We start from the raw sequence: 14035 nt of genomic DNA, 5'->3' as shown, positions 1-14035 counted from the left end.
AGCCCATGTCCTTCATCCATGTGATATTGTTGGGACTATTATTCCTTCAAACATACCCATTTTTCCACTCCCAGATAATGTTCTTCTCAACTTTCCCAAAAGTTAATGTTCTCAACTTTCCCAGAACCTTCACCCCTCCCCGACCCTATGACTCTCTTCTGCTTCCATGTTTCCATTTGCTGCCATGTCCACTCATATGTAAATAAAACACTTCACTTCCTCCAATTTATCTTCATTCAGACTTACACCCAAACTAACCTCCCTCAACCGTGCTGAATATGATAACTTTGCTTTTATTCACATTCACTCTGAACTTTCTCCTTTCACACTCTTCCAACCTCACTCACCATTTTCTGTAGTTTCTCACTTTAATCTGCCAACAGTTCTGTATTATAAGCAAACAGCAACTGACACTTTCCAGGCCCTCTCATCCTCTCCAAGACTCACATTTACCTGCTTCACCACCCTCTCTATGAATAGACTGAACAACCATGGTGACATCACACTCCCTTGCCAGAGACCAATCTTCACTTGGAACCATCCTCTCTCTCCCTACTTGTTCACATGCCGTACACCCTTTAAAAACTTCTCACTGCTTCTAGCAGCTTTCTTCCCACACAGTATTTTCTTAAGACCTTCTACAAAGCATCTCTGTCAACCTTATCATATGCTTTCTTCAGATTCATAAATACCATAAACAGATCCATGTTTCTCAAAGTATTTCTCACACACATTCTTTGAGTGGACATTTCATCCACATTTTCTACCACTTCTGAAACCACATTGCTTCTTCCAAATCTGTTGCTCTGTACATGCCTTCACCCTCTCAATCAATACCCACCCATACAACTTACTTGGTGTACTCAACAAACTTATACCTCAGTAGTTTAAACACTCACCTTTATCCCCCTTGCCTGTATACATTGGCACTAATACATGCATTCTGCCAACCTCAGGCACCTCACCATGATTCATACATATATTGAAAATCCATACTTACTAATTGACAACAACACAATCACCCCCTTTCTTCAAAACTTCAGCTGTAGTGCCATCCACTCCAACTGCATTGCCACACTTGATCTTATGCAAGGCTTCCACCACCCCTTCACTTTTCATCAAGCCACTCTTTTGTTCTGTGTAGATATATGATTTTCAATAACTTCAAAAAGTTATCAGCTGTTAATGCAGTTCTGTCTTATAATTTTGTGAGACTGGAATTTTAGGTTGATTAATAGTGATTAGTGAATAGCACTTTATTTTTTTCTATACAATATATCACTAGTTTTGTAATTTGCATGTCATATTTTTTGATAGTTATATTTGCTCTTATGTGGTATTTTTGCAAGATATGACATTATTGAAGCTGTCCTACGTTTATGAATAGTTTAGATTACATTTGCAAATATTCTGTCTTGGCAGCCCCACGCCAATGCATCATATGTGGAAAGTTAGCAGAGTATGAGTGTCGCGAGTGTTTTGGACAATGTGGCTCAGGACTTGAGAGCATTGCTTTCTGTGCTAAGTGTATGGACAAGGTTAGTTCTCTTTTTTTATATAGCCTGTTGTATATCTATACATTTATATTAAAAAGTTTCTTTATTTTTTCATTTAATTCTTTATTTACATTATCACATATTTACTCACCTTAAGGCATGGAGAAAGATATTCACAACTGTACCCCTTTTTGTACCTTACATCTAGATCAAAGTAATATTGATAGATGATCTCTAAATTCCTGTATATTGTGGTATCTTGTAAGCTCTTCAAGGTGGTGGATATGATATATCTGGTGATTTGGTATAATGGTACAGTTTTAGAGGATGATCCTTTCAAATCATAACTTAGCACATCTTGATATTCTTTTGATACATGGAGATGGGAAACAGGGTGTTCAGCTATACCCTCCTTCAATAATGTTACAGTTTTATTACGTATGGGCAGATCCCTGTGAGCATCTGAGAGAGCTTTTGCTTAGTGGAGAATTAGAACTTTGTTTCACCCTCCAGCTATAGATATATCTCCATTGACTATTATGAAATATGAGGCTCTTAAAGGATTATATCCAGAACTCAATGACTATAAAGCAACCCATTCAGTCCTGTTGTCATATTGTAGATATAAGGTAAGTGCTGAGATACGCCTACCCACATTCATTTACATTTGCTTGCTTGTGTTGTTTGAATTTGTTAAATGTGGACTGATGGTGTCTTCACTTTTGTTTAACTTTTAGATTGCAGGTCAGATAAGCATTTTTGTTGTTTATGTATGGGCTTTTCATGAAATAGATCATAGTACATTGTTTTGTCATGAAAACTAATGTACTGGAGATAGCACTGCATCAGCTGCGTGAGTATGTCAGTACCTTAGATATTTTTGTAATGGTCAGCTTACCCACTGCTTTTTGTTCTTATTTTGCATTTTCATTTTTTCCTTCAGAATGATTTAAGGTCTTTTGGTTTTAGATAAGTGGATATAAGAACAGAAGTTAAAATGTCCATGGTGAGTATCCATGATTTTGAATCAAAATATTTGGGCCATAAGTCTGGAATTGAATGTTTACCGGCAAATGCTGACTCAACCTAGGATACTTAATTAACCCATTCACTGTGACAACAGAAGCTGGATTTCCAGTCTAGCACACAAGCTATTTTTTTTGTTTTTTGAAAAAAAAAGTAGTGTATATATGAATGCCCAAAGAAAAAAAATATAAAAAAATGTGTGTAAAGTTTGATAATGAGTAAAAGGTAAATGAAGATTCAGAATAAATTGTCATGCAAAAGCCACATGATTACCTTGTGGCATTTATGCATCAACACTCCTCACACTTTTCCAGATATGTAGATGTTCATTATAGTCATCAATTTGTCATGCTGTTTTTGGCCTCAAACTGTTTTTTACAAGCTGTTGCTCATAAATGGCTGCTGTATGATATTGCAGAAACTAAATTGTAAATATTATTACAGATTGATTAGGTGGAGATGAATATGTCTGTGTATGTATATGTGTTTGCTTTGAAGAATGTATGTGAGAAATACTTAGAAAAGCAAATGGATTTGTATGTAGCATTTATGGATCTGGAGAAGGCATATGATAGAGTTGATAGAGATGCTCTGTGGAAGGTATTAAGAATATATGGTGTGGGAGGAAAGTTGTTAGAAGCAGTGAAAAGTTTTTATCGAGGATGTAAGGCATGTGTGCGTGTAGGAAGAGAGGAAAGTGATTGGTTCTCAGTGAATGTAGGTTTGCGGCAGGGGTGTGTGATGTCTCCATGGTTGTTTAATTTGTTTATGGATGGGGTTGTTAGGGAGGTAAATGCAAGAGTTTTGGAAAGAGGGGCAAGTATGAAGGCTGTTGGGGATGAGAGAGCTTGGGAAGTGAGTCAGTTGTTGTTCGCTGATGATACAGCGCTGGTGGCTGATTCATGTGAGAAACTGCAGAAGCTGGTGACTGAGTTTGGAAAAGTGTGTGGAAGAAGAAAGTTAAGAGTAAATGTGAATAAGAGCAAGGTTATTAGGTACAGTAGGGTTAAGGGTCAAGTCAATTGGGAGGTGAGTTTGAATGGAGAAAAACTGGAGGAAGTGAAGTGTTTTAGATATCTGGGAGTGGATCTGGCAGCGGATGGAACCATGGAAGCGGAAGTGGATCATAGGGTGGGGGAGGGGGCGAAAATCCTGGGGGCCTTGAAGAATGTGTGGAAGTCGAGAACATTATCTCGGAAAGCAAAAATGGGTATGTTTGAAGGAATAGTGGTTCCAACAATGTTGTATGGTTGCGAGGCGTGGGCTATGGATAGAGTTGTGCGCAGGAGGATGGATGTGCTGGAAATGAGATGTTTGAGGACAATGTGTGGTGTGAGGTGGTTTGATCGAGTGAGTAACCTAAGGGTAAGAGAGATGTGTGGAAATAAAAAGAGCGTGGTTAAGAGAGCAGAAGAGGGTGTTTTGAAGTGGTTTGGGCACATGGAGAGGATGAGTGAGGAAAGATTGACCAAGAGGATATATGTGTCGGAGGTGGAGGGAACAAGGAGAAGAGGGAGACCAAATTGGAGGTGGAAAGATGGAGTGAAAAAGATTTTGTGTGATCGGGGCCTGAACATGCAGGAGGGTGTAAGGAGGGCAAGGAATAGAGTGAATTGGAGCGATGTGGTATACCGGGGTTGACGTGCTGTCAGTGGATTGAAGCAGGGCATGTGAAGCGTCTGGGGTAAACCATGGAAAGCTGTGTAGGTATGTATATTTGCGTGTGTGGACGTATGTATATACATGTGTATGGGGGGGGTTGGGCCATTTCTTTCGTCTGTTTCCTTGCGCTACCCCGCAAACGCGGGAGACAGCGACAAAGTATAAAAAAAAAAAAAAAAAAAAATGTATATGTTATGTATACGTTGAAATGTATATGTATGTATATATGAGTGTATGGGCATTTATGTTTATGCATGTGTATGTGGATGTGTTGGGCCATTCCTTGTCTGTTTCCTTGCATTACCTTGGTGACGTGGGAGATGGCGATTAAGTATGATGACAAAAAATTACTATTACTATTACTATGATATTTATCATTTTTTTGTGTCTTTTTTTTTCATAAATGGCTGTTATGTTATACTGAACTGGTATCCCCTAATAATTCTTATTGTAAATTTACTCTAACTAAGCAACTTTATTGGGGCAAGTGCCACAGCAGTTTGGATATGTTTATGATATTCATCAGTGCATGACTGTTCTTGGCCTTACATCTTGTTTTTACATGCATTTGTTCATAAATGATTACTATGTGATATTATATATGCCAAATAGTAAATGTGTGATTATGTTGTGGTTTACAGTAATATTACCTTCCCTTGACCACTTCTTATGTCCTCATTTTGCCTATTGACAGCATGTTGCTCCCTGTATACCATATTGCCCCTGTGTACTTTATCCTGTGCACACTTCACACCCTCCTATATGTTCAGTCCCCAATCACTAGGAGTGTTTTTCACTCCATTTTACCTTCATCTCTCCTTGATTAACCCCTTCTTGTTTCCTCCACTTCAAGCACAAATGCCCTCTTAATCAGCCTGTCCTTACTCATTTTCTCCTTATGTCCAAATTATTTCAGCATGCACTCTTCAGCTTTCACATACATACCCATACATACCCTTCTTACCATATAAGATTACAAGGAGAGTGCAGGAGGAAAATCAGAACCAGAAAGAATAACCTTATAAAAATGAATTTCTCACAGTATGGAAAGGAACATAATTTTTAAATATGTTGGAAGTAAGAAAAAAATGAGGTGTACTGTTGACCCACTGTTAATGATATTGGCATATTAACAAGCAACATTAAAGAAATGGTGGCTAAGCCACAGTCACCAGTGATCTTGGAACTAATATGTGAGAAAGGTTGCTATCTTTTACCCCACCTTCACACCCTGATTTCATAGGCCTGGACAAGTTGCTGTATTACTGTTGAGACGTAAGAGAAAGCATCTGCTGGCCTTATGTATTTTATAATGGTCAAAGAGAGTGAATCTCTTTACTGTACAAACACATGTTGGAGGTACAAGAATGTTTTAACCGTTGCTATATCTTCAATATAGATTTTTTCTTTCTTCTTTAAAACTTTTATTTTTTCTTGAACATATTACTCTAGGTTGCAGAAATCATCATGGTGTTTAATTATGCTGGGTTCTATTGTATTTCTTTTATCTCTCTTCTTATGATGATAATGCGCTGAATATTAGTCAAGGCATGTACAAATTAAATCCATTTTTGTAGTAAAGATTTTAAAAAGTTTTATCAGTGGTTCATGTTAATATATATTGTACTATGTAAAGTCAACCTTTTGTCCAGTTTTACTTGAGTGAGGTCATCCAGGAGATGTCAGGTCAAGGACAGGAAGAGGATGGGTAACTTATACCCATGTGCCAACCTCACCTCTCACTAATTACAAGGTTACATGACCTCATTCCATATTTCCTCTAATTCTTTATAGATAACCTCTATTGTATCTTTTTTCTCTTTCTGCACTAGTCTTCTGAAAATGTGGCAATACATGAAAGTGCTCAGGATTCTCATGTTACCTTTTCTTAATAAAGTAAGTAATGAAAGGCTAAGAAAGATGTGTGAAAATAAAAAGAGTGTGGTTGAGACATCAGAAGAGGGTATGTTGAAATGGTTTGGATATTGGGAGAAAATTAGTGAGGAAAGATTGACAAAGAGGATATATGTGTCAGAGGTGGAGGGAACAAGGAGAAGTAGGAGACCAAATTGGAGGTGGAAGGATGGAGTGGAAACGATTTTGAGCAATCAGGGCCTGAACATACAGGAGGGTGAGAGGCGTGCTAGGAATAGAGTTAATTGGAATGATGTGGTATACCAGGGTCAACTAGCTGTCAAACGATTGAACCAGGGCATGTGAAATGTATGTCTGGGGTAAATCATGGAAAGGTCTGTAGGGTCTAGATGTGGATAGTGAGCTGTGATTTTGGTGCATTGCACATGACAGCTAGAGGCTGAGTGTGAATGAATGTGGCCTTTTTTTTTGTCTGTTTTCCTGGCACTACCTCGCTGAAGCAGGGGGTAGTGTTGCTGTTTCCTGTGGGACAGGGTAGCACCTGGGATGGATGAAGGCAAGCAAGTATGAATATGTACGAGTGTATATATGTATATGTCTGTGTATGTATATGTGTATTTGTTGATATGTATATGTATGTATTCGTGCGTGTATAGGCGTTTATGTATATATGTGTATATGAGTGGATGGGCCATTCTTCTTCTGTTTCCTGGCTCTACCTCGCTGATGTGGGAAATGGCAATCAAGTACAATAAATATAAATAAATATTTCTTATATATTGTGGGAGGGGGCAAAGGTTCTGGGAGTGATAAAGAATGTGTGGAACAAAGAATATTATCTTGGAGAGCAAAAATGGTTATGTTTGAAGAATTAGTAGTGACAACAATATTAAATGGTTGCAAGGCATGGGCTATGAATAGGGTTGTATGGAGCAGGGTGGATATGTAGGAAATGAAATGTTTGAGGACAGTATGTGGTGTGAGATGGTTTGATCAAGTAAGTAATGAAAGGGTAAGAGAGATGTGTGGTAATAAAAAGAGTGTAGTTGAGAGAGCAGAAGAGTTTGTGTTGAAATGGTTTGGACATATGAAAAGAATGAAAGCAGAAAAATTGACAAAGAGGACATATGTGTTAGAGGTGGAGAGAACAAAGACAAACAGTAGACCAAATTGGAGGTGGAAGGATGGAGTGAAAAAGATTTTGACCAATCAGGGCTTGAACATACAGGAGGGTGAGAGGCATGCAAGGAGTGATGTGGTATACTGGGGTTGACGAGGTGTCACTGGACTGAACCAGGGCATGTGAAATGTCTGGGATAAACTATGTGATCATCTGTGGGGCCTGGATATGGATAGAGAGCTGTGGTTTCGATGCATTACATATTCTTCAAAGTAAACACCTGATCCACACATCCTTATTTTGTCACATGCATTGTTTACACATTCATTTTTATCACTTTTATGAGATCATTGATTTGATTGATTAATCATACTTAGTAATTTTACCAATTTTTTCTTTTTATATTTATCCATTTATTATACTTAGTCGCTTTCTCCTGCGTGAGCGAGGTAGCTCAAGGAAACAGACGAGGGAATGGCCCTACCCACCCACACACACATGTATATACATAAACACCCACACACACACATATACGTACCTATACATTTCAACTTATACATATATATATATACATACACAGACATATACATATGTACAAATCCACACTTGCTGCCTTCCTCAATTCCCGTTGCCATCCCACCGCACATGAAATGGCACCCCCTTCTCCTGGGCACGTGCGAGGTAGCGCTAGGAAAAGACAACAAAGGCCACATTTGTTCACACTCAGTCTCTAGCTGTCATGTGTAATGCACCGAAACCACAGCTCCCTTTCCACATCCAGGCCCCACAGAACTTTCCGTGGTTTACCCCAGATGCTTCACTTGCCCTGGTTCAATCCATTGACAGCACGTCAATTCCGGTATACCACATTGTTCCAAGTCACTCTATTCCTTGCACATTTTTCACCCTCTAGTATGTTCAGGCCCTGATCGCTCAAAATCTTTTTCACTTCACCCTCCCACCTCCAATTTGGTCTCCCACTTCCCCTCATTCCCTCCACCTCTGACCCATATATTTTTTCTTTATTTGTTTTTATAATGAGCCAAGGACCAGTTTTTATGAAAGAGCCTTGGTGTTACCCAGGACTTTCTGAATGCTCTTGCAGCTTAAGGCTGAACTATTTCCATTAGTAGGGAAATGTAAATTACTAATGTGATTGAGTAATGTAATGACGTGTTCAGAGATAGAGTTAATCATGCATCCATTTCCATTTATACTTTTGTCATGAAATTTTGTTTCTGTCAGTAGTTTGACTGTAATTGAGACTTCTGTGGATCAAATTATGTAAGGACTAAATATCACTATCCTACATCCCTCTTTTCCTGTGTCTCCATGAGGTTAAATCTAAGTTGACCTGCAGTGAGGCAACAAGGCTTAGAAAAGTATCACTATTTAGTTTATAATACACTTACTCTCAGTGTTTTAGCCAGACTTTTACTGTTAACACTGGTCCACTTATTATGTTTGATGACTTGGAAAGGTAAATAGTCTCTGACTTACAGGGTCCCATTTGTAAATACAATACATTTATTGGTTTTACTTTTCTTATCAAGTATATGCTTATGATATGAATATAGCAATAAATTCCTCTGTTTACATTGATAGATTAAACATTTTTCTCCACATTCCCATCTCTAAGTTCTCTTAACTATAAGTAAAAGGCCCCTTCATCTGCTTGAAGTTTAATCATATTTAGCTTCCTGTCTTACAAGTACACCTCATGTTTATCTTTTAGTACTGTCTTCAGCAATTTCTTAAATGGTAGCACACACTTAGCTCTCTTGCTTTGATTTTGGACTTGAGTTTGGGATGTACAATTTATGACACTTCTTCTTCTCTGATTCTTAACATCAAGAATGCAGTGTATATGAATTGAGAATTATCCTAGCTACCTAGAAATGGTGTTCAAGATTTTTCATTTGATAGATGTAGCTTGAACTTGATAGCTTTAATGACTCTGGCAGTTGATAGGCCTAAAGCCCAAACAGCTAAGACTACTGTGACAATAGACTTTGCTATATGAAATTGATTTTCTACTTGGTTTTTGTGCATCCTAATATCAGTTATCAAATGTAGCCCCTTTAGGTTCTAGATATCTTTCAATCCTCTGTACTGATGAATATTATTTTGCTTGTTGTAGGTTCACAGCCACAAGAAAAGAGGCAGCCATACATCTACTCGGAAACTAAAAGTTCCTCCAGATTTTCAGGTACAGTATGCATTTTGTCACCTAAATGACATTCCTGGTACTGTATAATCTTTTATAGAGTGTTATATATTTTTAAATAACTGCTTGCCTGTCCCAGATGCTAAACAGTTCTTTTGTGAAAAGAGAATTCACTATTTTACATTTAGTGACATCCATGGCTTAGAAAAAGTTCATCACTGATGGTATGAGTTGAGTGCTAGATAGTTTAGGAGTAACTGCAGCAAAGAAAAGCAAAAATAGCTTGACAATAGCAATCATAGTATCAATATGTCAATTGTGATTGAAGATAATCCGAGATTTTATCATAATACACTTAGCATTATACTCTTTAACTTACCAGTTGCTACCATGTGAAAAATCTCCAACATGAGGTGTCACATATGATTTAAAAGCAAACCCACACAAAAAATGTATCATATATTTTCATACATATGGTATGTAAAATATTTGAGGTAGTAGTTGGTAAGCAGCCGGTGACCAGGGAAGTATATTACCAGTACTACCCACTTGGGTATCAGAAGGGTTAGTGACATCTGCTTAGTGAGACAGCACCTTTGTGGTTATCAAGTTGCACTCTGACCAAGGTAGCTCTCTTTTCTTTCTGCCTCACTAGCATGTGAACCACTGGCATTCTGTTCACAGACATACAATCTCTCCTTATCATATTTAACACTTGACAACACTTACTCATGCCGCTCATTCTTTGTAACTCAAGATTTTCCTGCCTTGAGCATTGTGTGCTAGCCCTGCCTTTTTACAAAATGGTAGGAGCAGTAGATAGAAGTAGTTGGTAGGAGCATTAAATAAAAGTTGTCATTAGGTAGGAGCTTCTGCTAACACTGCACTAGACTTTCCTTCTGCTGGTGGCCTGTTATGGGTGAGGTACTAAAGATTAAGAAGTGGCACTAGAGTTCTTTAATTGTGGAGATGTTGCTGTGGCCACCTCTTTGAGGGAGTTCCAATTGGAACAGGCATCAGAGATAAAGTTAGATAGAAAATATCAGACCCTGTCTGCTCATTAACCTGTCAATGATAGCCAAGTCCTTGGTCATGGATAACTGTAAGAAGGTTAGTATCCATTTTTCCTACCAATCAAAAGAAGGATGAACAGCTGGGTAGGCTATGCACCATTAGTCCATTCGTGGGATTGATTCTGAGCAAGTGGATTAAAAATCCACAGTGCTAACCACAACAGCACTCTGGCACTGTACACCTAATATGTATAGAAAGATGAATGAGTGTAATAAATGTTGTTAAATCATTAAGTTTACACATAGCTTAGTTAAGACATAAAAGAGACATATATTGCTACTCAGCTGTACAAAATAGGAGATACACAGTAAATTATAGTGGAATAATGAAAGCTACAAACAAATTGCTCAATTGGATCACAAAACACAGGTTGGAATTGTTAGTGTGGATACTTCCAATTCTCAGGTAGCCTTGATGTTCTTTGTCTTCAAAATTTTACACAGTCTATCGAGCGACAGGTGATTGATAATAACAGAAACTCTGCTTTGTTGTATTTGTCACAAAATGTTAATGTAAAACAGTATTTTAGTTAACTGATGCTGAGAAAATAGCTTTTGACAACTAGCAACTCACAACTTACGTCACTTATTTAGAAAGGTGGACACCAGAAGTAGTTCAGTATGTCAGTAGACTGCAATCTATTTGTTCCAATCAGAGCTCATACAGTCATATATTAGGACATTCCTATACCTACTGTCGTGAACATCATAGATAATCCATCAACAAGTGCATAGCTATGCAAGTGAACAGCTCAGTTTTTTGTTAGTTAGGTTACATTGAAAGGTAGGTAACACTGTTGATGGTGACAATAGGAAAGGTAGCAGGGTTTGGGTGAATGTTGGTAGTAGGCAGCCACCCAGGATGGTACTACCATCCTAACTTGGAGTGTTTAAGTGGTGTCCAGAACTGTCTTACACACTTCATATTAGAATTGTTGGTCTTACTTTCTTTTTCTTCTTTATCTCATCTTTTTTATCTGTTTCTTGTATTAGTTAGGTAACACCAGGAACAGTTGAATGAAAGGCATCGTTTTCTGTCATCCATTCTCTAGCTGTCCTGTGTAATACATTAAAACTTTCTTTGGTTCCCCATGGTTGCTTCATATGCTGTGGTTCAGTCCATTGACAGAATATTGCTCCCTGTATACCACATCACTCCAGTTCACTCAATTCTCTGCATGCTTTTCACCCTTCTGGATGTTAAGTTTCTGAGCACTTAAAATCTTATTCACTCTATCCTTCCATCTCCAGTTTAGTGTCTTGTATCTCCTGATACCCTCCACTTCTGTGTACTTTATCCTGTGCACACCTCACACCCTCCTATATGTTCAGGCCCCAGTCACTAGGAGTATTTTTCACTCCATTCTACCCTCATCTCCCCTTGATTAACCCTTTCTCCTTGTTCCCTCCACTTCAAGCACAAATGCCCTCTTAATCAGCCTGTCCTTACTCATTTTCTCCTTATGTCCAAATTATTTCAGCATGCACTCTTCAGCTTTCACATACATACCCATACATACCCTTCTTACCATATAAATTATAAGGAGAGTGCAGGAGGAAAATCAGAACCAGAAAGAATAGCCTTATAAAAATGAATTTCTCACAATGTGGAAAAGAACATAATTTTTAGATATGTTGGAAGTAAGAAAAAGATTGAGGTGTACTGTTGACCCACTATTAATGATATTGGCATATTAACAAGCGACATTAAAGAAATGGTGGCTAAGCCACAGTCACCAGTGATCTTGGAACTAATATGTGAGAGAGGTTGCTATCTTTTACCCCACCTTTACACCCTGATTTCATAGGCCTGGACAAGTTGCTGTATTATTGTTGAGACCTAAGAGAAAGCATTTGCTGGTCTTATGTATTTTATGATGGTTAAAGGGAGAGAATCTCTTTACTGTACAAACACATGTTGGAGGTACAAGAATGTTTTAACCACTGCTATATCTTCAGTATAGATTTTTTTCTTTCTACTTTAAAACTTTTATTTTTTCTTGAACATATTACTCTAGGTTGCAGAAATCATCATGGTGTTTAATTATGCTGGGTTCTATTGTATTTCTTTTATCTCTATTCTTATGATGATAATGCACTGAATATTAGTCAAGGCATGTACAAATTAAATCAATTTTTGTGCAAAAATTTTAAAAAGTTTTATCAGTGGTTCATGATAATATATATTGTAGTATCTAAAGTCAACCTTTTGTCGAGTTTTACTTGAGTGAGGTCATCCAGGAGATCTCAGGTCAAGGATAGGAAGAGGATGGGTCACTTAGACCCATGTGCCAACCTCACCTCTCACTAATTTCAAGGTTACATGACCTCATTCCATGTTTCTTTTAGTTCTTTATAGATAACCTCTATTGTATCTTTTTTCTCTTTCTGTACTAGTCTTCTGAAAATGTGGTAATATATGAAAGTGCTCAGGATTCTCATGTTTCCTTTTCTTTGTAGAGTAAGTAATGAAAGGCTAAGAGAGATGTGTGGAAATAAAAAGAGTGTGTTTGAGATAGCAGAAGAGGGTATGTTGTTTACACTGGAAGAGAAGGAAATAGTGGGACATGATTACAGTTTTCAAGTTTCTGAATGAAATTAACATTATGAATGAACAGTTTTTTGAAATCACCAAAAAAAAAAAAAAAGATCACCAGGAGATTATATAAGAAAGTATGCTTTAGGCAAAAAAAATGTGTAGGCTGTGAAGATAAGGCTGGCAGATCATTGAAACTTAATTACTTTACTCGTCTAATGTTATGATAGGTTAATTACAGAAAAGAGTAATATTATGTTACTGTACAAGACTTTGGTTACAATAGGCAAATTGCATAAAAGATTGATATTATGTTACTGTGACTTCTCATGTTTGTAGTGATGGCCAAATTGTGGGTGCATCCATCACCCCTTGATATCCCTTTTGACGTTTGTTACTAGAGTAGCGTAACTTTGCTTGAGGTTGTAGGTTTGAGTCATTCTCATATCTTTAGTACCTCAGAAGGTGCTTTTGGCTCAATTGCGTATCAATATCTAAATTATGTGGCCAGGGAAGTGACTTCCTTGTACACAGACACATATTAAACTGTTGTGCTCTAACTGTACCAGATACTGTCATGGTACCTACCAAAAAATGATTATTTTTACCCATTACACAGTTTCCATCTCTGAAATTTTGATGACGCGTTCCTTATTTTTGATTCTTTGTTCATTTCGGGGTTAATTTCCAGTGGGATTTTGACACAGGTCAGCTGTTATTAATTCAAAGTAATAAACTTATTTTTGTTTAGTCTGAACTAATTTACCATATCTCATTGTGAACATTTGGTGAATATTACAAATCTTGATATAGCAAAGAAAATAAAGATTATAGTATCGGTTTCATACAAGAATATTCTTTAACATCTGATCTAGATGTTAGCAGATCACTGTGGCTCCATACCTCGAGTCTACATGGAACTCTTTGCTGTAGTGTGCATTGAAACTTCTCATTATGTGGCTTTCACACGATGTGGTTCTGGTGCTGATGCCACTTGGTGCTTCTTCGACTCAATGGCAGATCGAAAGGGTGAGTAACCTTGGTTTTTTTTTTTTGTGGTTTTTTATAGAGTGTAATCAT

At 37.6% G+C, this 14035-nt stretch overlaps 1 protein-coding gene across 10 annotated transcripts in view; it reads left to right on the top strand.

The window, feature by feature from the left end:
- Nucleotides 1-14035, top strand: part of CYLD (ubiquitin carboxyl-terminal hydrolase CYLD) — a 187379-nt gene that overhangs the window by 170776 nt on the left and 2568 nt on the right. For all 10 annotated transcript variants that reach the window (XM_071675141.1, XM_071675144.1, XM_071675139.1 and 7 more), the window contains 3 exons: nt 1423-1538; nt 9320-9388; nt 13831-13984. In XM_071675141.1, coding sequence (XP_071531242.1) covers nt 1423-1538; nt 9320-9388; nt 13831-13984 — 339 coding nt within the window. The remainder of the gene's footprint in view (nt 1-1422; nt 1539-9319; nt 9389-13830; nt 13985-14035) is intronic.

The sequence above is a fragment of the Panulirus ornatus genome, chromosome 20 (genome assembly GCF_036320965.1).
Source record: "Panulirus ornatus isolate Po-2019 chromosome 20, ASM3632096v1, whole genome shotgun sequence".
Classification (NCBI taxonomy): domain Eukaryota; kingdom Metazoa; phylum Arthropoda; class Malacostraca; order Decapoda; family Palinuridae; genus Panulirus; species Panulirus ornatus.
This window is presented reverse-complemented; position numbering and strand designations above follow the sequence as displayed.